The sequence below is a fragment of the Herpailurus yagouaroundi genome, unplaced genomic scaffold, assembly GCF_014898765.1.
Source record: "Herpailurus yagouaroundi ecotype Mexico unplaced genomic scaffold, PumYag 77, whole genome shotgun sequence".
NCBI classification, from domain to species: Eukaryota; Metazoa; Chordata; class Mammalia; order Carnivora; family Felidae; genus Herpailurus; species Herpailurus yagouaroundi.
Genome location: NW_024412388.1, coordinates 21,095,582 through 21,111,892, shown reverse-complemented (window position 1 = coordinate 21,111,892; position 16,311 = coordinate 21,095,582). Strand labels below are relative to the sequence as shown.

The 16,311-nt window shown below is 37.6% G+C and overlaps 1 protein-coding gene across 3 annotated transcripts in view; it reads left to right on the top strand.

Moving 5' to 3' along the window:
• Positions 1–16,311, top strand: part of EYA3 (EYA transcriptional coactivator and phosphatase 3) — a 102,994-nt gene that overhangs the window by 51,635 nt on the left and 35,048 nt on the right. For 2 of the 3 annotated variants that reach the window (XM_040466571.1, XM_040466565.1), the window contains exons 7-8: positions 6,636–6,773; positions 14,558–14,643. In XM_040466571.1, coding sequence (XP_040322505.1) covers positions 6,636–6,773; positions 14,558–14,643 — 224 coding nt within the window. The remainder of the gene's footprint in view (positions 1–6,635; positions 6,774–14,557; positions 14,644–16,311) is intronic. The other variant, XM_040466577.1, reaches the window with a different exon arrangement.

Genomic DNA, 16,311 nt, shown 5'->3' with positions numbered 1-16,311 from the left:
TTATGTTTAATGATAGTGGTAGTTGATAACTTCATGAGAGAAGACAAACAGCTCTTGTTTCCCTGTTTGTAAGTCTATGCCTCCACGCATGTCAGTATCAGCCAGTTTACTAAAATCTTAAATTTGGTATATATGTAACCAGCCAAAACTGAGCAGTCCTTTTGGAAACAGAACTCTCAGTATATGTTTGTGCTTATATCTTTGTGGGTATGTGAAAGCTAATTTTTCAACAGCTAACTAGTAACAACTAGCAAGTATAAAGTAAGTATATTTATATTGGTTTTTTACCTTCTGTTTTGATTTAAATTCATTATCACCAATTCCAGAGCCCTTTATGACATTGTTGAACAGTTGGTCATTCCTGCCGTTCAGTATTAAATAAAACTCCTATTATATCTCTGAACTCAGATTATGGAATACCTAACATAATGCTATGTGCATATTGTAGTATCTTTTATGATCGCTGTATTTCCCTTGTATTAAAGAAAAAAAGAAAATTGTATGATAGATCCTTGTTAAAAACTTGAAGGAAACTTTATATTGTAAAGAAGTATTTATAAATAGGCTCTTCTGTTAATTTGGTTTTGTTTTATATTTGGGAATGAGGGAGACTTGTTTCATAAATTCTTCCATCAGTATTTCTAAGAGAAGAGAATCAGCTAAATTGACTTAAGTAATATATGAAACTTACTGGAGAGAGATTTAGGTTGGGGTAATGTGAATGATAGATATGGCATATTCTCAGAATTTATTAAGGAAATTACAGATATGGCTTTTTTTTTTCTTTTTATAAATGTGTTCACTCAAATATAAAACACTATTTTTTCTAATGAAGATTTGGCAATTTTATCGTAGTGCTGCCTATTAGCACCAAAACTAGATTTGGTAGTCTGTTATTTCAGATGCAGTGAGCTTCAGAAAATCTCATTGTAGTAACGTTATCTAATGTTTATGAAGTGCCTTATATACCGTGCAGTATGCTGAGAATAAGTACCTCACACTTTACATTATTGTCTTATTTAATCTTTAAAACAGTCCTAGGGAGTAAGTAGTAGCATTATCCCTTTTTATAGATGAGGAAACAGGCTTGTTAGAAGGATCAAGTGACTAGCCTGGGGTCATAGAATTAAGTAAATGCCTGGGGTTAGAATTGAACCCAGGTCTGTTTAATTCAGAAGTGCTCATAAATTTGGTCTGTGTCTGAGAGTTGAGTTTGCAGTTAAAAATGTTCCTTCTCTTTTAAAAAAAAAAAAAAATTTTTTTTTTTAATGTTTATTCATTTTTGAGAGAGAAAGAGAGTGTGAGTGGGGAAGGGGCAGAGAGAGAAGGAGACACAGAATCTAAAGCAGGCTCCAGGCTCTGAGCTGTCAACTCAGAGCCCGACACAGGGTTCGAACCCATGGACCACGAGATCATGACCTGAGCTGAAGTCGGACGCTTAACCAACTGAGCCACCTAGGCGCCCCAAAAATGTTCCTTCTCTTAATGAAAGGAGAAGACTAAGGGAAATCTAGGAAGCTTATATTGTAAACAGTCTGTAAAAATAAAGGAATAGTGGTCATATTCTTTTTAAGAGCTACATAGAAATGTTGTAGGACAGCAGAAAGGATTAGACAGTTAACTTCCAGTGATCTCAGTGGAGGAAAGGGACACGCATTTATTTTTAGGGGCTCATAAAAGATTGCCTTAGCTGCCACTGTTGCAGCTTCATTTAAAAGAACTCTATGTGAGATGGAGATTTGATAATATGTATTAATAGCCTTAAGGATTAAGTTTTTGCTATTTCCCTCAGTAATTTCACTTCTAGGGATTCAGCCCATGGAACTAATTAGAGATACCCACAAAAATTTTACTAAGATATTTACCATAGCATTTATAACAGCAAAAGATTGGAAACAGCCTACACATTGAATTGAAATGTGTATGTTACATTGCAATTTATAGAATGGAAAACTATAAATCATATTCTAATAAATTTACATTCTTTTTTTTAAAGTTTATTTTTGAGAGAGCGAGAGGGAGAAAGCAGGGGAGAGGCAGGAAGAGAATCCCAACCAGGTTTTGAGCTGTCAGCATAGAGCCCCATGTGAGGCTTGAACTCATGAGCTGCAAGATCATGACCTGAGCTGAAATCAAGAGTCAGATGCCTAACCTAATGAGCCACCGAGGCGCCCCTAATAAATTCACATTCTTTTTTTTTTTTTTAATTTTTTTTTTCAACATTTATTTTTGGGACAGAGAGAGACAGAGCATGAACGGGGGAGGGGCAGAGAGAGAGGGAGACACAGAATCGGAAACAGGCTCCAGGCTCTGAGCCATCAGCCCAGAGCCCGACGCGGGGCTCGAACTCAACGGAGTGCGAGATTGTGACCTGGCTGAAGTCGGACGCTTAACCGACTGCGCCACCCAGGCGCCCCTAAATTCACATTCTTAAAGAATATTCAGCATCTTGAGAAAAGTTTCTTATTAATTTTAAAAAGCAACATGTAAAACTAAAAGCAATATAATATGCCAAGTTAGTGTTTTTAAAAATGTATACATAAAGAATAATTTGGAAGAAAAAATGTGAATGTTCACAGTGTAGGCACTACAGATTTGATCTCCATTACCATGGCGCCATACCAAGTGAGGCCACTGCTCCAGCGTGTACAGGTTTCAGTTAACACAGTCCCGTACAAAAGCAAGAACTGCCTGTAGTTTTTTCCTGTGTAGTGAGACTGTGCAGTTTTTTTTCTTTATACTTTCTATGTTTTCTTAATTCTCTATAATATACATCTACTCGCTTTATAATTAGGAAAAGTATTCAGATTAAATTACTTAGTATTTATAGTAAGTCATTCCAATGAGCGGTCATATCAACAAACCAATATATTCTTTCATGTGTTTTTTCCCCTAACCATTGGCATATACTTCAGTTCCTAACCAAACTAACTTTCTCTAAAGATCTACTAGTCTGATATGTATTACTATAAACTGAGCTGCTCAAATTAGTTTGGTTAGTGACTAACCAATAGTGAAATGTTTGTGGTGAGAAAACTTGGGTATAGTTTGTGATAAGACCCCAGTGTGGGGCAGCAAAAGGATAGCACTCGACTTCATTTGCCACTGTTAGACCAGCTGTTCTTCCACATCAGGATCTTGGTGCTTAAAACAAATTGATAAGCTTTGTAGTTGTAGACATAGAGCAGTGGACTAGGAGTCAGGAAGCCAGGATTTGGTTTCGTCTTCTCTGTGGGTAGTATTGCTGTATAGTCAGACCATTTGGTCATGTTCCCTATTACTTGGAATTCTGGGAAGGGTGCTTTTAAAGGAAGATATTTATATGCTTAAAGAGCCAGGCTACTGTGATGCTGGAGGCGGTGTTCATATGGTCTTTTATTCTTCTGTTCTTCATAAAATAATTATATATTAAATATCAACTTCATGTTTCTGGTCAAAAACATTGAAAACTACTGTAAGTAGCTCTTCCACTACTTTTCTTTGGACTTTTTGCCCTGGTTTTTGACTTTATAAAGGAGCCAGTTTATAGACATTTTATACTTTGAAATTTTATTTAAAGTTTATTTAAAATTCTATTTAAACCTACCCTATGACCCAGCAATAGCACTGCTAGGAATTTACCCAAGGGACACAGGAGTACTGATGCATAGGGGCACTTGCACCCCAATGTTTAGAGCAGCACTCTCAACAATAGCCAAATTATGGAAAGAGCCTAAATGTCCATCAACTGATGAATGGATAAAGAAATTGTGGTTTATATACACAATGGAGTACTACGTGGCAATGAGAAAGAATGAAATATGGCCCTTTGTAGCAATGTGGATGGAACTGGAGAGTGTGATGCTAAGTGAAATAAGCCATACAGAGAAAGACAGATACCATATGGTTTCACTCTTATGTGGATCCTGAGAAACTTAACAGAAACCCATGGGGGAGGGGAAGGGAAAAAAAAAAAAAAAAGAGGTTAGAGTGGAAGAGAGCCAAAGCATAAAAGACTCTTAAAAACTGAGAACAAACTGAGGGCTGATGGGGGGTGGGAGGGAGGGGAGGGTGGGTGATGGGTATTGAGGAAGGCACCTTTTGGGATGAGCACTGGGTGTTGTATGGAAACCAATTTGACAATAAACTTCATATATTAAAAAAAAAAATAAAATGAAATATTTTGATGCTTAAAAAAAATAAAAATTAAATAAAAATAAAAATGCTTCAAATTACTCAGATTTCAATCTCCCAGTTTTTCTATTCTGTTTGTAATTACCATTAGGATTCCATCAACAACAAAATTTTAGCCAATTATACTACTGAGTGCTGGGTTAAAAAAAAAAATTACAGATGACAATCTATTTTGCAAATCTCTTCTATAAAAATAAAATAATTCATTAGGTTGGTTTGCTGGTCAGACAAAACAATGAAAGCAAAGGAGTTTGAGGTTTGTTTCTTATTTAGCATTGGTCAGTTGCACACAAGAAAACCGGCAGAAAAAGCTTCCATTTGTTGAAGGTTGCCAAATAAAGTCAATTTACTTCCAGAAAAAAAAATTCTATTTAAAATTATTTAAAACTTAAAACTATATTTAAAATTATTTAAATTTATATATACTAAATAATGAGACTAGCAAAACATTTTCAGGTAATACTATTCTCAATAAGATAGTATTTTAATATAGTGTAATATAAACATGTTCACAAATCAAACACCTAAGATTCAGAACCTATTTAGAAAAAAAATATCACCTTGATTGCAATAAACCTGAAAGTTACCATGACATTGAAATGGCAATTTGTTTGCTAAAAAATGTGATACTCAACCACCAAGAATCATGGCACTGATATTCAAATTTCACATTATAAATGTTTAAAAAATAACATGTTCAAGTATTTTTAGTGTTGAAATTTAGATATAGTTAGGAGTTTAACTGTGGCTAACCTGGACAAGACTTTTTAAATGATCATAAACTGAGCGTGGAATGGGCGCCGACCCTCCTAATGCATGCTAAAGACAATGGTATTCTTCGTTCTTCTCAGATAAGTTATTTCATGTGTTTGATAGGTAAGAAAAGAAAACCCCTTTTGTTTTTTATGCTTTAAGAGTTTGGGGCAAGGCAATTGCCTTGAAATTTGGAAATTTGAAATTTTCACATCTCTCTTACATTTACTTATCAACAAATTTTACTGGTCTGAGTTGCACCTAGACATCTCAGTGCCCTGGTGAGCAGAGAGCCTTATTATCAATGCATTGTATTTTTATAAATTCAGTATCAGATTAGGAGTAAATGAAATGAGTTACTGTGAATTTGAAGCTGTGGCTGACCATGGTATTAATTTCTTACCTGAAATGTGATTGATGAACCTTCTTGGACCTAATTATTACCTTCAACAACACTGATCCAGCAACCATAGCTGTTCAGAACACAGTGCACAACCAGACAGTAAGCTTTTTTTCTAAATAGACTTTTGCATAGCCAAAATTATCACCAACACTATTCACCATAAAGGGCATCCTTAGGCTGTCATGTAGAAGCAAAGCTTCATTTATGGTTTCCCAAGTTACTGCAGATGACAAAGGAGATAAAGCGAGAGACAAGAGATTGTCAAGTACAGATCACAGAAAGAAACAAAGTGATACAGAACTGTAATTGAGTTCTGTTTAGTCCCATCTTCACAAATCCCCATAGCCTCTGGCGGTGTCTCTGTAATATATATATAGCACAGCACACTATTCATCTTTGTGACAATACTGAGAAAATGTAAAGGTATGTTCACTATTTCCTCCCTGCTGAGAAGGCAGGAAAGGATATAAATATGTTTTAGAAAGATTGTCATTCAGGAGCATTGTGATAAAAATAAAAGTGAACAGCTATGATGTCTATTGGTATGAGAGATTTATATGTTCTGACGTGGAAAAATGTCTTTCATAGATATTATGTGGAAAAGCAAATTATGAACTGTGTAACATCCCATTTTTATTAAAAGAAAAATATTAGAAAATACATAAAAGAAATCTAAGTCACTCTTATGCACAGTGTAATCGTGGTTAAGTATGGGTTCTGGGATTATATATGACTTTATTTTTTTCCAATTGACATATTTCTGTCATGGTTTTAATTTATAAAAATAAGCAGGTATGTCTTTCCTAATCAGAAGGTAACAAAATAACCAACTTAAGAAGGCAAAAAAGTACTACTTAATACATTTTTAAGAAATTTGGTGCTTATTTAAAGGGTAAGTGAATTTTAAACTTATATGAAATGTCTCCCACCTTGACAATGGATAAATGATTTACCACTGTTCATGATCATCAGGCACTCTCTACAACAAATACTCCAGTTGAGTGTCAGTAGCTTTTTTTTCTGAACCCTGGTCAGTCTTCCCCAGCCATTGAAATGAACTTATATACATATCATTATTGGGATTTTGGCAAGAATTTTGTTTCTATAGCTCCCCCTCCCCAGTCTTTGAAATTGTATTTGCTTGTGGTATATTATGAGTGGGAGAATCAGTAACTTTCTCTTACAAGCAAATTTACTTTTGTTTTTAAGATTGAGGTTTTAAACCTACTGGCGGATATTTGAAAGCATGACCATGCTCCTCAGTCCCAGTGTATTGTTTGTAATTGGTCCAATTTATCTGATTCAGGTGCATTGTGGCCAGGTATGAAACCTGAAAGTGGTTTAATTCAGACTCCATCTCCAAGTCAACACAGTGTTCTTACCTGCACTACAGGGTTAACCACAAGCCAGCCAAGCCCAGCACATTATTCTTATCCCACTCAAGGTAAATAGGCATGGTTGTGTGTGTTTTATTATTGTTGTTTTTGTTGTTTTCAGTCTTCCTGTATCTTCAAATTAACTGGGTAATACAGGAGTTCTATAAAATAGAAGGGGGTGGTGTTTGCATTTGTGCATGCTTTTTGTGTTAGGTACACCAGAACCCAGGACTGTGGTTCATAAGTAGTTTAGCCTTTAAATGTGAACTACTTGGTAGAATTGAAGCCTTCCCTTTTGTACGTTGGTGTCCCGAAAACCTGTCAGATTTTGTTTTAGTCTGTTCTCAGTGGCATTTTGTCCTATAAATGAGCAGAAGACTCCATGGGTTAGAACCTTGCTGACTTCTCTTACATGGAGTCCACATGGCGCCAAACACGAGGTATGTGCTGCTTTTCTCCTGCAGTGCTGCCATACCTCCGCCCCCACCTGCTGCTTCGTGGTGAGAGCATTTTTCTTGCTCAAAAAGTTCAGTCTTGTTTCTTTTTCATGATGGAAAGTGTAGCATTAAAGCTTCAACTCTAAACACCTTTGCCTTCCTGAGTTGTTCTTCTAAAGGGTTAGAATTAGGACAGGACTATTAGGAACGAAGACAGAAACGCAGAAGGTGCTATGGAATGAATTCCCTACCCTTCCAGATCCAACACAGGCAATATGTTATTGCACGACAGTGGGAGTTAATGTCCATGTACCTGGCTTCTCATCTGCCTCCTTTCTCCTGATGTCTCCCAGCTTTTAAATTTTATTCCTTTTAAAATGGGTGCTAGAGGAGTATGGGTGCGACAGCAAAAACTAGTCTGAGGTAGTCTTGATGAGAAAGTGGTGGTGATGTAGATTATTTTATTTGTTCATGTATTTAGAGAGAGAGCGTGCACAAGCAAGTGGGGGGAGGGTCAGAGAGAGGGAGACAGAGGATCTGAAGTGGGCTCTGTGCTGACAGCAGAGAGCCCGACGTGGGGCTCGAGCTCACAAACCACGAGTTCATGACCTGAGCTGAAGTCAGACGCTTAACCAACTGAGCCACCCAGGAGCCCCGATGTAGATTATATTAAATAAAATATTTTGATGCTTAGTTTTAATTGTTTTCAGTTAAATGATTGAGAACTACTTCTGCTTGATCCATTGAGAACAAACTGGTCACTACATCTTGAGATCTTGCTCTAAGTAAGATTACCTCCTAGTGGTTACTGAGTCTCCTCTTTTCTTATTTATTTTCCCTTCTTTCTTTCTTTGCCTCTTCCCTATCTTTCTTTCTCAAATGGGAATAAAGCAGGAGGGGAAAAACTAAAGAGTATGACTTTGTCTGTCTTCTCCTGTATTCCCTTTCATTTTTATGAAGTGTTTTTCTAGGTGACAGGGCTTTTAGATCCATCTACAGACAAATCTACTAGCCATTTCCCTCCTAAACAGATACATTCCTGATGACTGCACCTAAGTCATGAAAGAAAAGCAAGGAGTTCTCTTGTTTTTTATTAATAACCCTCTTCCTAGTTGTAAAATCACCGCTCCTCTTGAATTTGAGAAACCTAATAGTTTTGCTTACTTCTTCCTCCTTGTAAAATAAGAGTAACTACCTTTTTAGGGTCTCTTAGGACTCTTGGTTTCCCCTGTTTGCTAGTGATGATCATTGTTGGTATTAAGTGCTTACTATGTACTTAGCAGTGTAAGCAACAGATAGGTGCTACTCAGGTAATCTTCACAACACACCTATGAGGAAACTACTGTTATTAATCCAGTTCTACAGATGGGAAAGATAAGATAAAGAAAAGCAAAGTAATTTGTCCACGGTCACAGAATTAGTAAATAATTAAGTCAGCATGTAAGCTAAGCAGTCTGACCCCAAAGCATGAGTGCTGTATTTTTGATTTTCAATGTTGAAGTCATGGTATCAGTTTCAGCTCTGTTCATTAAGAACCTTTACTGACAGGTATCTAATTCATTCTTCCTCCCTTTTTCTGGTTAACCTCTTGGCCCATTTTGTTGTTCATTAGAACTTTGGCACAGGGTAGAATTTAAGGCAGAAGGGTTATCATCAAGTTACCAAGTTTTGCCATTTGTTCTGAAGAAAAACTTGGTGTAATACAAGTTGAAACAACTAGCTGAAATGAAATACAAGTATTGGCAGAGTTGAATTACCTGGGTTTTCTGCTATCAAGCCTGACACAGGGCTCAAACTCACGAACCATGAGACCATGAGCTGAGCCAAAGTAGGCCACTTATGTGACTGAGCCCCCCCCAGGTACCCCCTCCCACTTTTTTTTTTAACTTTTTTTTAATGTTTATTTATTTTTGAGACAGAGAGAGACAGAGCATGAATGGGAGAGGGTCAGAGAGAGAGGGAGACACAGAATCCGAAACAGGCTCCAGGCTCTGAGCCGTCAGCACAGAGCCCGACGCGGGGCTCGAACTCACGGACAGCGAGATCATGACCTGAGCTGAAGTCAGACGGTTAACCGACTGCGCCACCCAGGCGCCCCCCCCCCCCACTTTTAATGTCACATATCATGAATAGTGAATGTTAGCTATCCAGGGCTGCTTCACTTACACTATGTAATCACCCCATCCTTACACACACACACACACACCGAAAAAACAGCATTCTGTAGATTTTTTTTAATAGTCAAAACAGCAGTATCTCGTCATCATACCGCAAAGCATTCTACAATTGACATAACATATAGAATTGTCAAATCACGATATTGTACACCTGAAGCTAATGTAACATTGTGTGTCAACATACTGAAATTTCTTTTAAAATGTATTATTTCAGCCTAAAATAAAATACTTCTGGCTTGATCAACTCTGATCAAAACCTTTCTTCAGTTTATACAACAATGCTCATGAAACCCCTTTGTTAGGTAGATCTAACTTATTTATATCAGTTTCTTTCCTAGGGTGTGACTATGTGACCCAATCTCTGATTCTTTTCTTCAGTTGAGATGGTTTAAATGATTAGTATTCAGGGGCACCTGGGTGGCGCAGTCGGTTAAGCGTCCGACTTCAGCCAGGTCACGATCTCGCGGTCCGTGAGTTCGAGCCCCGCGTCGGGCTCTGGGCTGACAGCTCAGAGCCTGGAGCCTGTTTCGGATTCTGTGTCTCCCTCTCTCTCTGCCCCTCCCCCGTTCATGCTCTGTCTCTCTCTGTCCCAAAAATAAATAAATGTTGAAAAAAAAATTTTTTTTTAAAAAATGATTAGTATTCAGGTGTTGATTAATTTCAGAAATTTCAAAATTAATTTTAACTGAATCTTGACTTTTAATGAATGTGTTTGGCTTCTAATATTGTTGGTAGCATATGATAGTTTTTATTTTTTCCTCCCTTCATTCCTTCCTTCTTTCCAATAGTCTCTCATTGACCAGGAGATTTGTTTTTGAATAGACTTTAGTTTTTATTTTATAATTATTTTTTCTAAGATTTTATTTTTAAGTAATCTCCACACCCAGTGTGGGGCTCAAAGTCACAACCCTGAGATCAAGAGTTGCATGCTTTACCCACTGAGCCAGCAGACACCCGAAACTTTAATTTTTAGAATAGTTTTATTTTTAAGACTTTTTTTTTTTTTAAGAGAGAGTGCACAGAAGCAGGAGAGAGGGGCAGAGGGAGGGAAAGAGAGAGAGAGACAGAGAATCTCAAGCAGGCTCTATACTCAGCACAGATCCCACGCTGGGATCATGACCTGAGCCAAAATCAAGAGTTAGACTACTCAAGGGCGCCTGGGTGTCTCAGTTGGTCAAGCATCCGACTTCAGCTCAGGTCATGATCTCAGTTTGTGAGTTTGAGACCCGAGTTGGGCTCTGTGCTGACAGCTCAGAGCCTGGAGCCTGCTTCAGATTCTGTGTCTCCCTCACTCTCTGCCCCTCCCCTGCTCACACTCTGTCTGTCTCTCGAAGATAAAGAAACAAAAAGAAAAAAAGAGTTGGATGCTCAACCCACTGAGCCACCCAGGTGCCCCTAGAATAGTTTTGTTTTGTTTTATTTTAAGTTTATTTATTTGTTTTTGAGAGAGGGCAAGCGAGTAGGGGAGGGGCAGAGAGAGGGGGAGAGAGAATCCCAAGTAGGCTTCATGCTGTCAGTGCAGAGCCTGACATGGTGCTTGGTCTCATGAAGTGTGAGATCATGACCTGAGCCAAAATCAAGAGTTGGACGCTTAACCAACTGGGCCACCCAGGCGCCCCTAGAGTAGTTTTAGATTTATAGAAAAATTGAGCAGATGATACACAGAGTTATGTACTCCTCCATCTTGCACATAATTTCCCCTATTATTGACGTCTTACATTAGAATGGACCATTTATTACAATTCATGACCCCATATTGGTGCATTATTATTAACTAAGTCCCTTTTTTGTTCCAGAGTCCCATCCAGAATACCACATTTCATTTAATTGTCGTGTCTACTTAGGCTCCTCTTGACTATACATACAGTTTTGCAGGCTTTTCTTGTTTTTGATGACCTTGACATGCTATACTTGAATCCCACAAATTATATGGGAATATACATGTCTACAAGATATACATGAATCCCGCAAGTATTTATTAAGCATCACCTACTCTGTGCCAGATGCTTTGCTAGATATTGGAGATCATGAATAAGATAGTAAGATTCTGCCTTCATGGAGCTTACAGACGTGTGGGGGAAACAGAAATAAGCAAGTAAATAATTAAATAGATTTTGAAAAGTTCTCTGAAAGAAAAAAAGAATAGATTGCTGTGATTGGGAAAATAAGGAGTTAGTTTTTTAATATAGCGGTCAGAGAGTGTCTCTCTGAGGAAGTAGACATGCTGGGGAGGAGCCATCATGCTGGGAAGGCGAGAGGGACAGGCCGGGGAGCACAGTCCAGGCAGAGTGAGTAACATTGCAAAGGTGCTCAATTGAGAAAGAGCTTGTCTTACTCTGAGTAACTTGAAAGCCAAGTGAGCAAGGGTGGGAGAGAGAGAGAGATAAAATTAGAAATGGGTAGAAAGCAAGTCTTGTGCCAACTTTTATGTACGATTAACCCTTAGATTAACCCTCTGGCTTTGGAGCAGTGTTGTTTAATTTAGCTGTGCCTCTCACAGTTCTGTAACCACTGTCTTCTGATTAAAGCTCTTTCTGTATATTGACTGTATTAATTGGACCACTAGTGGGGCATCGTTCTCAGAAGCTTATCTCTCAATGATTTCACAGCTCCATTGTCGGAACAGGAGTGGAGACTATCCAAAAAACAGTTGGCCATGCTGTTGGCATTTGGAGAGCTAATAGCCTTCAGATATATGTCAATAGGAGTTACTACTTGAGTTTTGTGCTTTTTGTTGCAATTTCTATTGCTGCTTTGTTTTTTAAATATGCAGTTGAATATTATTTGTTGAGACATCTATATATGTGCAAAGTGATAAGTACTTTTTTTGAAATCTGTGGCTTTTTAATCATAGTTATGTGTAGGGTAGGGTTTACAGTGATTGTGTACATTTTTTGGGTGAGTTTAGCTTGGGTTCAAGCTAAACAAGAGCCTAAAAAGTATTTATTGTTTATTTAAGTATCATCTAACTCTGTCAATAGAATCTAAACTTGGTGAGGGCGGGGACTTTGCCTTGTTCACTACTCTATTTCTCAGTGACTGGAACAACTTTATGGGTACATAGTAAACTGTGGTTTGCTGAATGAATGAACTAATGGCACATATTAGGAATGATTTGATTGATTTGGCGAAAGAAGTTACTGAGTCCTATAAACTTTTAGGTCAGCAGGCCAACATTTCCTATAATAGAAGTCACTAGTTTATGTAGTTTATGATTTTTAGTAAGATACCTTTTAATAACTTAGTATCAACAACCAGCTAATCAAGTCATTAAACTTCCTAGCAGAGATAGTAAGAGTATGTGACTGTTGTTTGTAAGGTCTACCTTTTTACCTCTAGCCCAATTCAGTAAGTGGTCTGAAAATTGTTAAATTTATAAAACCACTTTGTGAGTCAGAGTATTTCCCCCATGTATGTAGAGATCAGACATGAATGAGTTGTACTGCTAACCATTTTTAAGTTAGTAAGAAGGTAGAACAGAATTAAAATAAAGGTAAATAGGAGGAAAAGAGGAGTATATGCTAAAAGGAGGACCAAAGAAAAATTGAGCTAGAAATGGACTTTGCTGGGAGAGTTTGACTTAATAGATTAAGTAAATTACTGATTTTCTTTCCCACCTTAAATCACCTCATGTCCTTCTGTCTGTTTTATTGCAGGGCTGCCTAGCATAACGTACTGGTAATAGAACCTCAGATCCACTCAAAATTCTCTACCCACCGTAGTGATTAAAATCTACTTACAGAGTCATCTAGCCTGTGTATTGGACAGTAATTCCTTGTACTTGCCCTTAGTGGGGAAAAATGGGTCAGACCATAGTAGAGAAGAAAGTGAATATTGGTGAGAAGAAAATACCATCTATGAGGTTATAAAATCATTTACTTGTTGGGTTTAAGAAGGTAAACTCTTAAGAGTCCTTTAGTTCCCCTGGGGGAAGATGTAGTGTAGAAAAGAAAATCTCCCTGGATAATCAGGAAATTTGATCCCTAGCTCATCCAGTTGGGAGATCACAGTTGCCATCATGACTACCACTAGTTCCCATGACAGTAGACAAATTATCTTAACTCTTCTTGGTCCCAGGTCTTTATCTGAAAGCTGAGTTGTAGCAGTAGTTGTTCCTTAGACTTTCTCTTCTAATCTCTTCTAGGTTTTCTTCTAAGCAGAGTACCCTTAGGAAAAGGTACTCTGATTTTGATGAATACTCTCAAGTTTCTGCTTCATTTGTTCACCTGCCCTGTTCCTTATGGAGGTTTTCCTGTTAACTTTACCTCCAAAGGACTTTGTTGCTAATGGGATGGGGAGTCAGATAGTCAGGTCTACCTGGTGGTAAACCTTTATGGTGTGTGTGGCTGCAGGGGAACCGTGTCTAAGAGTGCTTATGGTAAGTGAGGGAGAGGAGTTCAAGACCAGTACCTCACAGTCTCATTTTCACTGTCCCCCTGAAAAAAGTCACTGTAACAAATACTAATCACTGAAGATTTGATTAAAACCCTGGTGGGATCTGTGATAGAAGAGTATGAAAAACCTAACTCAGATTCCTGTCCCAAGACAGGCAGCCTAAATAGCTTACAGGGTACATTTTTACCTGGAGAAAATAATAATATGCAATATTTTCCAAGTTTTTCCAGGCTCATTGGTAAAATCACTGAATGCCAAATCATTGTGTTTGTTGATCCACATTAGTAATCCATTATTTGAGTAGAGCCCAAGAAGCAACTCCAGGCATGTTAGAATTTGGGGGATCAGCTCTATTTCTCAAAATAATTATGTTGCATTAGGAAAGGCATAATTTGGGGCGAGTGATAAGAAATATCACAGTGTAGGACTTACCTGTGGATTTACCAGAGCTCTTGTTTCTGTTGGCTGTCAGTAAGTCACATTGCCAGTGAGTCATTTTTCAATGGCTATTTCAGGAAATAGACTGGAATGTTTGGTTTAGCTTCTGATTCTATTGATATCATTAGTATGAACCAGTACATTATATGTGAATCCTTCTAGGCCTTTAATAGGAAGAATTAAAGACTCAAGCTGAAACAGAAAAATGTTTGAATTGTTTTATTTCTAAAAACAAGACTAGTCAAGACTAGAGTAAGGTGTGGCATCCAAAAGAGTAAAATTAGTATTTGTTCCTTTGCCAATGTTCTTTATCTCCTTGTAGATCTTAAAACACAATATACTTTCCATTTCTTCTAGCCTTTTACATGGTATCTTTAATATCTTTTAACATTCTCAATCCTATAGCTTCAAGCACAAATGCCAGCCTGATATCCACTTCATCTACAATGGCTAATATTCCAACAGCAGCAGTTTCCAGCATCTCAAACCAGGTACTGTGCTAATCATCCTGTTTGATATGGTTCTTCAAGCTTGCTCTTCTCTCCATGGTCAATTTGCCAACCTAAGAAACAACCAGAACTAGGACACTGGATGGTTTCTCAGACTGCCATCCGTTTCTCTCATTACTGTGCTAAGCCTCTGAATGATATGGTTCTATCTATTCCTTTACCTACTACATGTGTCTGCCTCCTACCCAATTCCTACTAGAATGGAAGCTTCATAGGGATAGGGATTTATTTTTCAGTTTTGTTCACTCATACATACCCAAAGTTCAGAAAAATGCCTGGTACTCACATTAAAGACACATAATAAATATTTATGAAATGCATGTTCCTTCTACATTTTTATTTAGCCATTCATTCCTTTGTGAATTCCTTATGGTCTGGTCTCAGTCACTGTTCTATTAACTCTTTATGTTTAGATCACTGCCAATGTTTTCAGTGTTTTAGGGTTTTTTGTTTTTGTTACATTTTTATTTTTCTCTGTAGCGATGAATCTTTTCTCCATGAATCTCTTTTTCTGGCTGTAATTAACATGACTATTCTGGTTCATCTTTCTACATTTGACTGTTCCTGCATTTGTTCATTCTTATAGTTCACAAATTATTGAGTTTCTGCTATACATCAGTGTACCATTTATCTCTCTTCCTTTCATAGGTTTTCTTTTTGATCTTGTTTTCTCTACATAGACTGTAGACAGTCTATGTAGTTTTCCACATGCTTATTATTCCATCCCCAGAAATGTTTTACCACATTCACAATGTCCATTTACTATTTCTGAAATGAACATTCTAGTACTGACCTCATGATATCTACAAGCTTCCTGCTGATTGATGGACATTTTTTTCTTTAATGTCCTGCTATTTCCCTAACTTCGTCATAGCAAAAACCAGACTTTCATTCTACCGTTTTTTGTCTCCTTGTCCTCTAAAAAAGTAAAACCACTTTTCCCTATGACTTCTCAATTATCAATGAGACCATTTTTAAATAAACCTAGGCCTCAAACCAGACCAGTTTTCAGTTTTTTTTCCCTCACCAATTCCCAATCCAACCATTTCATTTTAGTTTTTCCCCTTTAATCCTGAATTACCAGACCTAATTTTTCATCTAATCTCCAGTCTTTCCCTCTACCTATCCATTTTCTAAAATACTAATTGGCTGGCTCAGTTGGTGGAGTGTGCAACTCTTGTTCTCAGGATCATAAGTTCGAGCCCCCATGTTACTAAAAAATTTTTTTAAAAAAAGATTTTAAAACACAATCTGATTAATTTTCTCAAAAGTCCACTTTTATCCCATCAGTCACCTGCCCAGAACCTTTTTTTTTTATTAAAAAAATTTTTTTAATGTTTATTTATTTTTGAAAGAGACAGCAGGGCAGGGGAAGGGCAGTGAGAGGGAGAGACACAGAATCTGAAGCAGGCTCCAGGCTCTGAGCTGTCAGCACAGAGCTGGATGTGGGGCTCGAACTTGTGAACCACAAGATCACGAGCTGGGCAGAAGTCAGATGCTTAACTGACTGAGCCACCCAGGCAACCCCCACCCCAGAATCTTTTTGTATTTTTATTTGTTGGTTTGATTTTGATAGTCCCTATCTCCTGCCCCCACACAAACTATACACCATCGCCTAAAGAATCCAAGTCACATTCGTGGCCTTGCATA